A 13,396-nucleotide genomic window follows, 5' to 3' on the forward strand; every position below is an offset into this window, starting at 1 on the left:
TTATATATATGTATTTTTTTATTCATCATGTGGGATACCAATTTATATATTTATTGAAGAAACTTTTGAAAAATTTTTAAAATTTGTCTCACATAAAGTTAAAAGAATAAATATGTTGGGTTTAGATCATACAAAATTAAATTAACGTGTTATTTGTGAAATTATAATATACAACATCAAGTCATGTAATTATATATACAACATAGTGTAATTATAATATAGTGTAATTACAGTATAGTGTAATTAAACTATGATGTAATTATACAATTACACTACTTATAAATATAATTACATTACTTGTTTCTTACGGTTAGCACATTAATTTAATTTGTACGTTAACTTTTCCCGAAATATGTATATTTGTACATGAATTATATAAACTATTTATATTATTTTTGTTATAAATATATAGTCAAAGGTTATACCAATGAAAGTTTATACAAAAAATCTGAATTAAGATTTCACAAGTTCCAAAATAGATTTGAGATGTCCGTGGTAGTTCTCATAAACCCAATACCACTAATTATACGCTCGATCTAAAATAAAAAGACGCAACTTGGATGAATGTCGAGTAGCGAATTCATGACATGATGTGTTCATGGTTGGAACATCTATCATAAAGAATCATTGAAGGAATACGGGGATATCAATATTAGATCATGGAATCCAAGGATATTATTGAGATTATGAACTTTGTTTTTAGGATATTATTTATCAACGAAAACCAAGATACTATTTATATATAGACTTACAAATAGGGGTGTTCAAAATACCCGAACCCGATTAACCCGACCCGAATCCGAATTATTAATAGGGTCGGGTTTCGGGTTAATCCGAATAACCCGATTGGTGGTGATACTTAACTTTAAATACAATAATGAAATGGTGAAATAAGCACCATAAAGGCAATATTATAAGCTTTATAGATGAGTTATGTTTGTTTATGTATATTTGTGTTCGTTTATGTATGTGCATATATGCTCCTTCATGTTCATTTATCTTTGTTTAATTATGGTTGTGAACTATTCGTTTAGATTTTAAATAAACGAACAAGAACATGTTTAGTTTTTAACTAACAAACATGAACACAAATATTTGTTCGATTAATTGTCGTGTTTGTTTAAAAGTAAAATGAACGAACACGGACATGTCTTTATTCATGTCGATTCGATTCGTTTACAGGTCTATATATGATTTATAAGACAATTACTTGTAAAATAATTTGAAAATCGAGTGAAATGAGAAATTTCGCAACCTATAAGTTACAAACACAAAAAACAACTTAAAATTATAAAGTAACACGGTTAACCCGATTAACCCGACTTATCCAACCCGACTAACCTGAAACCCGAATAGCCCGAACTTGACTAACCCGAACCTTAATAGGGTCGGGTCGCGGTTAGATATTTTTTAAGGAAAACCCGACTAACCCGACCCGATTAACCCGAAACCCGATCAAGTTGACCCGATTAACACCCCTACTTACAAACATAGTTTAACTATGTAGAGGCATTTGGTGTCATTTTGCTAAAGTTAATTTGGAATACAATAACCTAGAATGAAATAAAAATGTATTTGATGAAATACACATGTGAAAACCGAACACTTCGTGACTATTCGTAAGTTGTTCTTCAAGCATTTATTTTATTCAATAAACGGACGATGATGAACAAACATGAACATATGTTTCGTTCGCTCGTTTATGTTTGTCATCATTTGTTTGCGCTCGTTCACTTAAACTCATTATGTTCGTTCACTCACATTCATTTATGTTCGTTAGTTTACGTTTGTTTAACTTTGTTCATTTATGTTCGTTTACATGTTAATCTAAATTTCTAGGCCGTTACGATTTAGTCTAATTTATAAAATTGCATATTGTCTATTATAATTTAGTATAGGTTGATGCTCACGTTTTCTTTTAATCGGTGTTCACTTACTTGTGTTTGTTAATATTCATGCATATATGTTCAGTTATGTTCATTACGTTCATAAAGTGTTTGTTTATATTATTTACAAGCGGATATAAATAAACACGAACAGAAACCGTGGTTACTTGTTCAATCGTTTGTGCAGTTAAATTTAAATAAACAAACACTAAATATGTCTCATTCGTGTATGTCTGGTTCCTTTATAGGCCTATAAATACACAAGTGGATAAGATGTTGTATTTTATGTATAGTAGCTATCTATGCTACATTTAATAATGCATTTACATCTGATGGTCTCATCAGGAGTTCAGGACAGGTTAGACAATTTTAATATTATGTGACATAAATCCATGATATCTTGGCATATATAACTTAACAGAAAAAATATCTTGGCGTTATTATATGGCCCAGGCTATTATGTTTAACTCTATTATGTTTAACTTTAAGCTGATTTGAGTTTATATTGTTATTAGTATTTTTTTTTGTACTCTTAGGGGCTAGACGGGCGAAGTTATTAGTAAGGGGAAACAAGTCAACACTCTATTTTTGTGGAGACTTTATGACTACACTCTATTTTTGTATAAAACCATAACTCTGACTGGGCGTCACGTGTCGCATAATGCCTGGGGATGAGGCTTTATGACTACACATGGTCTAACATTCTCAGTGTTTATGGTTGTCCCTAGTCGTCTTGTTCGTTTGAATTCCAACCGATAATCAATTAAAATATAATGACTTTAAGTTATTCTTATTATTGGTTTGTGTATATAAATCATAAGATAAAACATTGAGTGGATGGCTTGCCTTCTAAACCCAATCACGGTTGTCTAGTGGTTCTGCTTTTGCCCGGCTACTTTCTTGCTAGTTGATGTTTTTTATTAATAAAATTTAGTTAAAAAAAAATGTTAAGATGATTTCAGTTTAGACATTATTTTTGCAGTTTTGTAGCACTGGGTCACATCCATAAAATTTATGAAGTTGATGAGTAACTTGTTTAACATCTGAAGTCAATAATGTCAATTGGGATTTAGAGAGATGAAGTGTTAGCCATTGTATTTGGAACGCCTAATGGAGAGTTTAGTATTGGGTTAGGAACTTTGGTGGTGTGACTTATTATTGATGGCATTGTCTATTTAGTTCCAATGGGTCAGTTCGTTTAGTATTGGGTTTCTCTTATTTGCACGCCAGGTGCAGAATTTATTGGTGACTTGTGAAAAAAAAGAGTGTTTTTAGGTGTTTGACTATAATTTAAGTGGTTTTAGGTAATCCTCTATTTGAGATAGCGGATTATCAGTACACGCAATATCGGTTCGACAAACGTTTTCCACGTCAACGGTGTGTGACATGTGGAATCCTCTATTTGAGATAGAGGATTCCTGGGGTTGTGACACGTGTCCGGGAGGTAAAATGCCCGATGGTAGATGTTGGGTAAAATGAGTTTATGTAATCCTGTAATCCGCTATCTCAAATAGAGGATTCCACATGTCACACACTATTGACGTGGACAATGCTTGTCGAACAATCAGATGACATGGAGAAACATGTGGAATGTATGTTTGCGTGTAGTGGTAATCCACTATCTCAGATAGAGATTATCTAAAACTACTTAAATTATAGTCAACCACCTAAAAACACTTTTTACAAATCACCTAAATCAACAAAAAAATCCTAGATGCATCTATATTTTATTATAAGTTTTTTTGTTGTTTGAAAAACAACAGTTTTATTGAAAGTCAAAGGCGACCCGAATCAAATCCACCATTTTTTTTATGATCCGTTTTGACTCCGTATCCATTTTTGTCAAAGTACGTTCTGACCTAAACAGAAATGATTGTTTAACTTGTAAACAAACTTATCTTGATCCGCCCATTAATCCATTATGATTTGTTACTCCGTCTGTTGTCTTGCCTACTCAGACATATATGTTTTGCTAGGTATACCTGGAGTGATGGAATCAACGTGCCCATGAAATGATCCATCTCATGTGTTCGAATTCAAATTCTATTAAAAAATGCCCAACCCAAATAGTCCAATTCGAATATTTCAAAACCTGATCCGATAACAACTCCTAGTCTGGCACCTCGATGTTGAATCTTTGTCACCTGATGGGCTATATTATGTTCCAAGGATTGGGTTGTTGGCTTATTCACATCATCACATGGAGAATAAAAATATTAAAAATCTAATCAATCAAAACACTAAAAAAATAAAAAAAAATCACATAAAAAAAGTTAAAATTAATTTCAAAAATCATTAAAAAAACCTCACACGCAATAATTTATATCACAATGTGAATGTCAACATCTACCGACTATACACAAACCCACACCAACTTTAAATACACGATGGAGATGGTTAAACACGTTAACAGTTGCATGCCCACTCGAACCATCTGTGGGTCCCACCAAGTCAGTTAGTTGTAAATATGCATCCCAACGATCTCAACCGTCAACCCACCGTCGGCACGTAGCTCCTCCGTCGTCGATTCAAATCCATCACATCAACCAATCGCATATATATATAATTATATATATACACCTTCAATCAAATTGTAATTCAATTCACCACCACCAATGTCTAAGCAAACGTACACAGTATGCTTCTGTTTCAGACGGCGGTTCCGGATCCCGGTGGCCGTGGCACCCGCCGGAATAAAAACGGTGTTCGATAAGTACGCTGTTAACGATTACATGACCGCCGAACGCCTCCAGCAGTTTCTCATTGACGTACAGAAAGAGGACAAGGCCACCGTTCAGGAAGCTCAAGCCATTATTACGCATAATGCGCCTATTATGTACCATCGCAAGGGTTTCAACCTCGACGGATTCTTCAGATACCTTCTCGCCTCGTCCGTGCCGGTTCTATCGCCTCATTCGGTAACTTTCGAGCTCGTGTTTATGTAATTTGAGGTTCTGTTGGTTAGGTTTATTGTGGTTGAGCTATTGTTTATGTAAATTGAGTTTGAATTTAGTCATGTAACATATTATTTAGTTCTTAATATAATTAAAACTTGATAACAAGTACTAGAATGTGATATCAACCTTAATTTGATATAATCAAATTAATTCCAACTCATAAAAGATAAGGAATAGGATCGATCAGATACTTTATTATTGCAAGAGAAAACGGACTCAAAACCAAGCCCTATATTTATAATCGAACTGTAATTTGGTGACATATACATTACCATAATAATCATATTACAATTAGGAAGCTAAACCAACTTGACTGACTTGTCAACGTAGGTCCTTCCATATTCACCGACTTGTGAATATGGTCCGGAATTACGAACAAAAGAGAAAAGGTTTGGCACCGGATTAGAACTATATCTAATTTATCTAGAAAGAGGTGGTTGCTGCATGTTTAAGTATTACTTATTACTTTTTTTTATAAATCTATAGTACTATTTCATCTTCTTATGCATAATGAATTCTGTTGCACGCTTCATGCATATATACACACAAACACGTAATTGCATTTGCTAGTCTATATATAATTCTGATTAGTTGAGTAATCTGAGTGGTCAGGAATCATGAATTGGGTATATCAGTAGTTGTTGATTTACCATTGAAAGTTTCTTGTTGTGCACCATTTTTTTCCAACTCCTTGCTTGTAGACATTTGCGAACATATCGTTTGGGTATAAAATCTTGAAAACAAGCACTGAAACTTTGCACCAGATTAAAACTGTAGCTTCTTGTTTTGATCAATCATATTAATGAACTTCCAGCTTATAAAAGAGACAATGTTTGGCACCAGCTTAGAACTGCTGCATGTTCTGAGTATTACTTCGTATGAATCTACACTATTTCAGCTTCTTATCTAATTGACTTGAATATACCTCTGTAGCACACTTCATACGTGTACACAAAAACATAATGGCGTTTGCTAGGTAGTAATTTTGATTAATTTAGTAATCTGAGTTGTCAGGAATTATGAATTGGTTATATCAGTTGTTGTGATTGTTGATTTATCATTGAAAGTTTCTTGTTGTGCACCTGTGCTTATGAATTGCCTTTAGAACTGTAGCTTCTTGTTTCCAGAAAGAGAAGATTATGGCATGTTTGAGTAATATTTAACAGTTATGAATCTACTCTATTTCAGCTTGTTTTTTTAATTAAGTTTGTTTATAGTGTTCTGTAGCACAATTTATTCAAGAACATATATATACACAAACACACAATTGTTTTTGCTAGTTAATGATTCTGGTTTGTTCAGTAACCCAAGTTGTCAGGAATTACAAATTGGTTATATCAGCAGTTGTTGATTGTCTGGACTTCGGACTGAAAGTTTCTTGTTGTATGCTTGTGCTTATGAATTTGGTTTTATTACTTGATAATCCAATTTTTATAACTGTATATAGATGCTAGACTCCAAATATTTGCAAACACGTAGTCTGCATAGAATGTAGTACATTATATGTAATACTATCAAAATAATCTTCTGTTATTCTCCAGGTTCACCAAGATATGAGTGCTCCACTGTCTCATTATTTTATATATACTGGCCACAACTCATATCTAATCGGGAATCAACTTAGTAGTGACTGTAGTGATGTTCCCATCATTGAAGCACTAGAGAGAGGTGTAAGAGTCATTGAGTTAGATATATGGCCTAATTCAGAAAAAGACGACGTGCTCGTCCTTCATGGAATGTAAAAATCTTGTTTTACATATATTATACTTTATATTGATGCATTGTATATATAATATATCTACATTATTTGATCTTTATGCTGTGCATTATAGGACATTGACCACACCTGTCGAACTTGCTACATGTCTTAAGTCTATCAAGATTAATGCTTTCACTGCATCTGATTACCCTGTTGTGATTACTTTAGAAGACCATCTTACCACAGATCTTCAAGCTAAAGTGGCAGAGGTAATTTTGTATTTTGGATCAATGGATTGACATCTGGAGTTAGTTTCATTGTTAATATTGATGTGACTAAAATCATAGATGGTTCATCACATATTTGGAGACATGCTGTATACTTCTAACAAAGAATGTTTAGATGAATTCCCATCACCCGAGTCTCTTAAAAAACGGGTCATCATATCTACTAAACCGCCCAAAGAGTATCTTAAAGGCAAGAAAAATGAGGAAAATGGAAACGAGTCAAAGGAGAAGGATCCGTCTATAGGAGCTTGGGGCGGTGAAATTCCAGACCCTCGTGATGATAATAAGGTACATTAACATTGTTTTATTGTAAGGGTGTTTTAGTCATTTCACAGACACTTAACTGGAAATACTAACACTCATTCATACCATACCGAGGACTCTTTAATTTTCCCTAAGTGTTTCTCTAATGCATAAAACCTCGTAAATCATTTAATTTAGTAAGTTAAGATGTAAATGAAACATATGATTATATTTAGATTAGTTTCAAGCTGTACTAAGTACTAACGTGTTCTTGCAGGATTATTCGGATTCAGATGATTCAGACGGAGATGATGATCTACACTCTGCTGATGTGGCACCTGAATACAGGAGTTTGATTGCCATCCATGCTGGGAAGGGAAAGGGTGGTTTAGATGATTGGTTGAAAGTGGAACCCGATAAAGTAAGACGTCTTAGCTTAAGTGAACACGAGTTAGAGAAGGCAGCAAAAACTCATGGGCCACAGATTGTCAGGTATTGGCTTCAAGCTTACATGTTTAACTAAACGGGTTAGGGGTTTGTATGGGTCAGTTTTGGGCTCAACTTAACCAAGGACCTTTCGGTTTGTGAGTTTTAGAAAATTGTTCAGTTTTTGTTTTCTGGTGTGGGTTCAGTTTGGTTTTGGGTTTTCAGTTTTTTCATTTAAACTTGAAGTTTTTGGGCCGAAAAAGTAGTTGTCACAAAATAAAGAATTTGGTTCAAAATCTTTTTGTTAATTTATAATTAATAAATCATTGGGTGCTAACAGCTGCCATTTTCTAGATTCACCCAGAGAAATATTTTGAGGGTGTATCCTAAAGGAATACGGTTCGACTCGTCTAATTACAACCCATTAATCGGGTGGATGCATGGAGCTCAAATGGTTGCATTCAACATGCAGGTTGCACACTAATCTCTAATCTCACAAAATATATAATTCCTTGTATGTTTATGCTTCATGTGGCGTGGCAGGGGTATGGAAGATCACTATGGTTAATGCAAGGAATGTTCAGAGGAAACGGGGGCTGTGGATATGTTAAAAAGCCTGATTTTTTGTTGACCGGCGGTAACGAGATCTTTGACCCCAGAGTCAAACAACCGGTCAAAATGAAATTAAAGGCACGTAATTTAAGTTAACTTAACTTAAAACAGTTAAAAGTTGTAAAGAAATGGTTGTAGTAAAGTAATGTTTATTACTTGAAGGTGTGTTGAATACATAAGCAACTACATCTATATATACACAACTAAACCCTAGCTAACAGCCCATAAAAGGCCCATGGGCTTTAACCAACAATATGGGCTAAAACCCTAACTAAAATACAATTAACACTCCTCCTCAAGTTGGAGCATAGATGTTAATCATGCCCAACTTGTTACAAATAAAATCTATCTGAGCTTTCCGGAGCGGTTTAGTTAGAATGTCTGCTAGCTGGAAATTTGTCTTCACATGAACTGGTTGAATGGAAGGAGGATCAATTTGTGTGCCTACTACCCGATCTCTGATAAGGTGGCAGTCGACCTCAATATGTTTTGTCCTCTCATGAAATACTTGATTCTTGGCTATGTGAATAGCTGACTAATTATCACAGTATAACCTCATCAAGTCATTAGAAACAACCCCGAGCTCTCTGAGAAGACGACGAACCCATGTCATCTCTGATGTTACATCTGCCATGGCTCTATACTCCGATTCGGCACTCGACCGGGAAACCGTGTGTTGCTTCTTACTCTTCCATGATACAAGGTTTCCTCCAACAAACACACAATATCCGGCGGTAGATCGTCGAGAAATTGGACAACCTGCCCAATCTGCATCTGAGAACCCTGATATCCGACCATCTCCTTCTTCCGTGAAGGCACCTACACGACAATGACCCTGATCTGAGTATAATATACCCAAGCCAGGTGAGGTCTTAAGATATCTTAAGACACGAAGGGCAGCATCCCAGTGACCGGTGTATGGTGTAGCCATAAATTGGCTCAGAACACTGACAGTAAAGGAGATATCCGGTCGTGTGACGGTTAAATAATTAAGTTTACCAACCAGTCGTCTGTATCGCTCAGGATCTTTCATTGGATCTCCTTCTTTTGGGAGGAGTTTCTTTGTAGGAAGCATTGGGGTATCAACAGGTTTACAACCCAGTAAGCCACATTCAGTTAACATATCAAGAACATACTTTCGTTGGGAGAGAAGTATTCCTTGTGGAGAGCGGGATACTTCTATGCCAAGGAAATACCTCAATCGACCTGAGTCGCTGACCTGAAACTGAGACTGAAGAAACTACTTGAGTTCGGAAATCCCGACCTCGTCATCACCTGTGATTATAATATCATCCACATAAACAACTACGATAATCCTCTTCTCTTTCTGGTGTCTAAAGAAGACAGAGTGATCGTAGGCACTCTGAGTCATCCCAAACTGTCCCATGACACTAGAGAATTGACCAAACCATGCCCTGGGAGACTGTTTAAGACCATATAGAGAACGACGTAGTCTACAAACTTTCGAGGCCTCCTCCTCAACGACGAATCCTGGGGGCTGCTCCATATATACCTCCTCCTCAAGAACACCATTAAGAAAGGCGTTCTTGACATCAAGCTGGTGGAGCGGCCAATGATTAATGGCAGCAAGAGCGATGCAAATACGGACAGATGGCATTTTAGCAACCGGATAGAAAGTTTCATCGTAATCAATGCCATATGCCTGAGAATACCCTTTTGCAACCAACCGAGCCTTTAAGCGGTGTAGGGAGCCATCCGGGTGTAGTTTAACCGTAAACACCCAACGACAACCAACAATACGCTTCCCTTTAGGAAGTGTTTCAAGATCCCATGTATGATTGGACTTTAGAGGCCCAATTTCATCTTCCATAGCCTGTCTCCATCCTGGGTGAGCGAGAGCGCTCGTCACATTTTTGGGAATCGGGTAGGAATCAAGGGTAGTGGTGTACGCATGAGATTCAGGAGATAGGTGGGTGTAGGCAACATAGTCCTGAACTGGGTAACGAGTACATGTCCGGGGTTCCTTGCGAAAGGAAATAGGTATATCGGGAAGTGGGGCACCAGGAGGATCATAAACAAGTGTGTCAGAGGTTGGTGGATCGGGTAAGGATGTAGTAGTGAGAGGTGTGGATTGCTCAGATGTAGGCGGAGTATCGGAGGGTATTTCGGGGTCGTGGCCAGGGTGTGATTCAAGAGTCGCTGATGTTTGACCCCTACCTCGCCTAGCATATGTGAAAAGCAGTGGCGGAGATTCTGTCGGTGGGTCAGAATCAGAGGAGATTGGATCGGTAGAAGGAACTGACACAGGAATGGTGGGGATGAAGGGAGATGTGGGTATATCGAGGTCAGGAAATGGGTCAGGAACAGGAGTGGAACACTCAGGAAAGTAAGGACAGGGCTCATTAAAAGTGACATCGGCACTAGTAAAGTATCGGTGAAGAGAAGGGCTATAGCACCAATACCCTTTTTGAACCCGTGAGTAACCAACAAAGATACAACGAAGGGCTCGGGGATCAAGTTTGATTGTTTTCGGACGATGGTCATGAACATAGGCAACGCAACCAAAGACTTTAGGTGCGAGAGGAAAAGGAGTACCAGTGGGACATAGTACAGAAAACGGTGTTTTACCGTGAAGAACGGGTGTGGGCATACGGTTAATCAGATATGCAGCTGTGAGAACGGCATCTCCCCAAAAACGATGAGGGACACGTGATTGGATCATGAGTGTGCGAGCAACATCCAATAGGTGACGATTTTTGCGTTCGGACACACCATTTTGTTGAGATTTATATGCACATGATGATTCATGAATAATACCGTTGTTTTTCAAGTACGAAGAAAAGTCGGTGGAAAAATATTCCTTAGCATTATCGGATCGGAAAGTTTTAATGGTGGTGTTCAATTGGTTTTGAACATAAGCATTAAATTCTTGAAATATGGAAAAAATTTCACTACGAGATTTCATCAAATAAATCCAAGTAGTGCGAGAATAGTCATCAATAAAGCTAACAAAATATTCAAAACCCAAAGTAGATTTGGTAGGGCATGGCCCCCATACATCAGAATGCAAAAGTTCAAAACAAAAACTGACTCGATTAGACACTCTAGGGGGATAGGGACGTCTGGTATGTTTACCAAGTTGACACGACTCACAATGAAAATTAAAAGACGAAAGTGGTAAATCTGGACGCATTTGCCTCATAACCGTTGTAGAGGGATGACCTAACCGACAGTGGTCCTCCTTGACTGAGGCAGTTGCTGTAGAACATGTAGGACCTGACGGGAAGATTAAGCGGTAGAGGCCTCCAGATTCAAAACCTGTGCCAATTAGACGGTTCGTCCCTAGTTCCTGAAAGATACAGTGAGTAGGATAAAATTTAGCAGAGCAATTGTGTTGTTAGTAAGTTGGCTTACCGAACAAAGGTTATCGGGAAATTTAGGAACATATAGAATAGACGAGAGGTTTAAGTTGGATGAGGTGTTAATGGATCCAACCCCCAGGACAGGAAGACCCATCAGCCAGTCGAACAGGTTGGTGGGAGATTTTATTAAGGTTGGACAGAATACCCGAGTTCCCAGTCATGTGATGAGTGGCACCCGAATCAATAATCCAAGATGAAGAAGGGCTAGGAAGTGTACCTGAATCGGCCGTATTGGCACATGGGGCAGGAACAGGAGCAGGAGTCTGAGAGGCTAGAAGCTGCTGGAGACGACAATAGTCTTCTTCGCTAACTGTGTAGGAGGGAGTGGCGGTTGGACCTGAAGTCTCACCAGCGGCAGCCAAACGAGCTTTGGGACGAGGAGGTGGCTGACTTCCAGGAGGGCGGTTCGGGCAGTCCCATTTCGTATGACCTGGTTCCTTGCAATAGTGACAAACAAGACCACCGCGCCGTCCAATACCCTTTTTGTGGGTCATATGAGAACCTCGACCAGTACCTCCGACCAGTAGATGTATACATAGCCGATGTATCAGTAGGAGATAGAGTTGCACCAGGACCATACATTTCCCGCAACAGGTGAAAGGTTGATGCAACTGAAGATGTGGCAGCGGAGTTGCTCAACAGTAGGGGTCGGGCGCTTGAATACTTGGGCGAGATTCCGACAATGAAGGTCATGACATCCATCTTGGCGTTTCGCTCCTCCTGAATCTTCAAATCAGTAGTGGGTGGAAACATAGTGCGAAGCTCATCTCGGAGTTTGCAGAATCGTGTGAAATAGTCGGTAAATGTAGAATCACCTTGCTCGGCCACCCGACCATAGGCTTGAACCACAGAATAAGCATGAGAGATAGACTCCTTAGCCGAAAAGGATGAAGAGAGGTGATCCCACATTTCCTTTACGGTGGAAAAGTTTTGAGCAATAGTAAGGATTTGTGTATCCATAGCATTCCATAGGGCCATTAAGATTCAGCTATCATCAATTTTCCATTCTTTGGTAATCGGGTCCGGGGGTGGTTTAGTGAGATGATCGTCTTTGTCCATACTTTCAAGACCCTTTTGGACAAAGAGACTCCACGAACCCCAATTTTTTGAGTCAAGTTTGACCGGAATGCGAAGAACAGCTGAATAATTAATAATACCTGGAGCAATCTGAGTTTCTGAAGCCTTTTTATCAGCCATTGGATCTGAAAGTTTCTTATTCGAACGAATACACACGCGAACTGAGACAGAAAACTAAAAGGTCCCGAATTGAAAAAACTAACAACACAGGGGTGGTGCGGAAGCAAAAAATAAGTAACCTGAAAAAAGGACGGCGGCCGGAGGGCGGATCACGCGCCGTCACGCGGCGGCGCGTGGAGGGCAGTGGCGGAGCAGAGGCGGCGCGTGGGGGGCGCGTGCGGCGGCGGATCGGCGTCGGAATTTTAGGGTTTGCTGATCGGAGGTTGGTGGTGAAGTGAGAGAGGCGGTGACGGCGGAATATGTCTCGAAAAAAGATTTCGAGATCTGGACAGGAGGTTCGGTTCAGATTAAGTGGCGGCTAGGGTTTGGATCGAGAGCCGTAGCTCTGATACCATGTAAAGAAATGGTTGTAGTAAAGTAATGTATATTACTTGAAGGTGTGTTGAATACATAAGCAACTACATCTATATATACACAACTAAACCCTAGCTAACAGCCCATAAAAGGCCCATGGGCTTTAACCAACAATATGGGCTAAAACCCTAACTAAAATACAATTAACAAAAGTTAAGTATGTATGATATTTATTGTAATGATCTTTAACTAATTAATGCTCTATATGCTTTAATCAGGTAACTCTTTTTATGGGAGAAGGGTGGTATTATGATTTTAAAACACACACATTTTGATGCATACTCTCCACCAG

At 38.3% G+C, this 13,396-nt stretch overlaps 1 protein-coding gene across 1 annotated transcript; it reads left to right on the top strand.

Moving 5' to 3' along the window:
- The first annotated feature begins 4,455 nt into the window (after positions 1–4,455).
- Positions 4,456–8,206, top strand: LOC143611131 (phosphoinositide phospholipase C 2-like). Its single transcript, XM_077085418.1, has 7 exons — positions 4,456–4,804; positions 6,385–6,581; positions 6,676–6,811; positions 6,890–7,117; positions 7,350–7,564; positions 7,853–7,970; positions 8,042–8,206. Exons 1-7 carry the CDS (start codon positions 4,502–4,504, stop codon positions 8,204–8,206), a joined length of 1,362 nt encoding a protein of 453 aa, XP_076941533.1. The 5' UTR covers positions 4,456–4,501.
- Positions 8,207–13,396: the final 5,190 nt, after the last annotated feature.

Source organism: Bidens hawaiensis, unplaced genomic scaffold (genome assembly GCF_021521415.1).
Source record: "Bidens hawaiensis isolate Kalapana, Puna unplaced genomic scaffold, B.hawaiensis_p1.1 tig00029598_1, whole genome shotgun sequence".
Lineage (NCBI taxonomy): Eukaryota > Viridiplantae > Streptophyta > Magnoliopsida > Asterales > Asteraceae > Bidens > Bidens hawaiensis.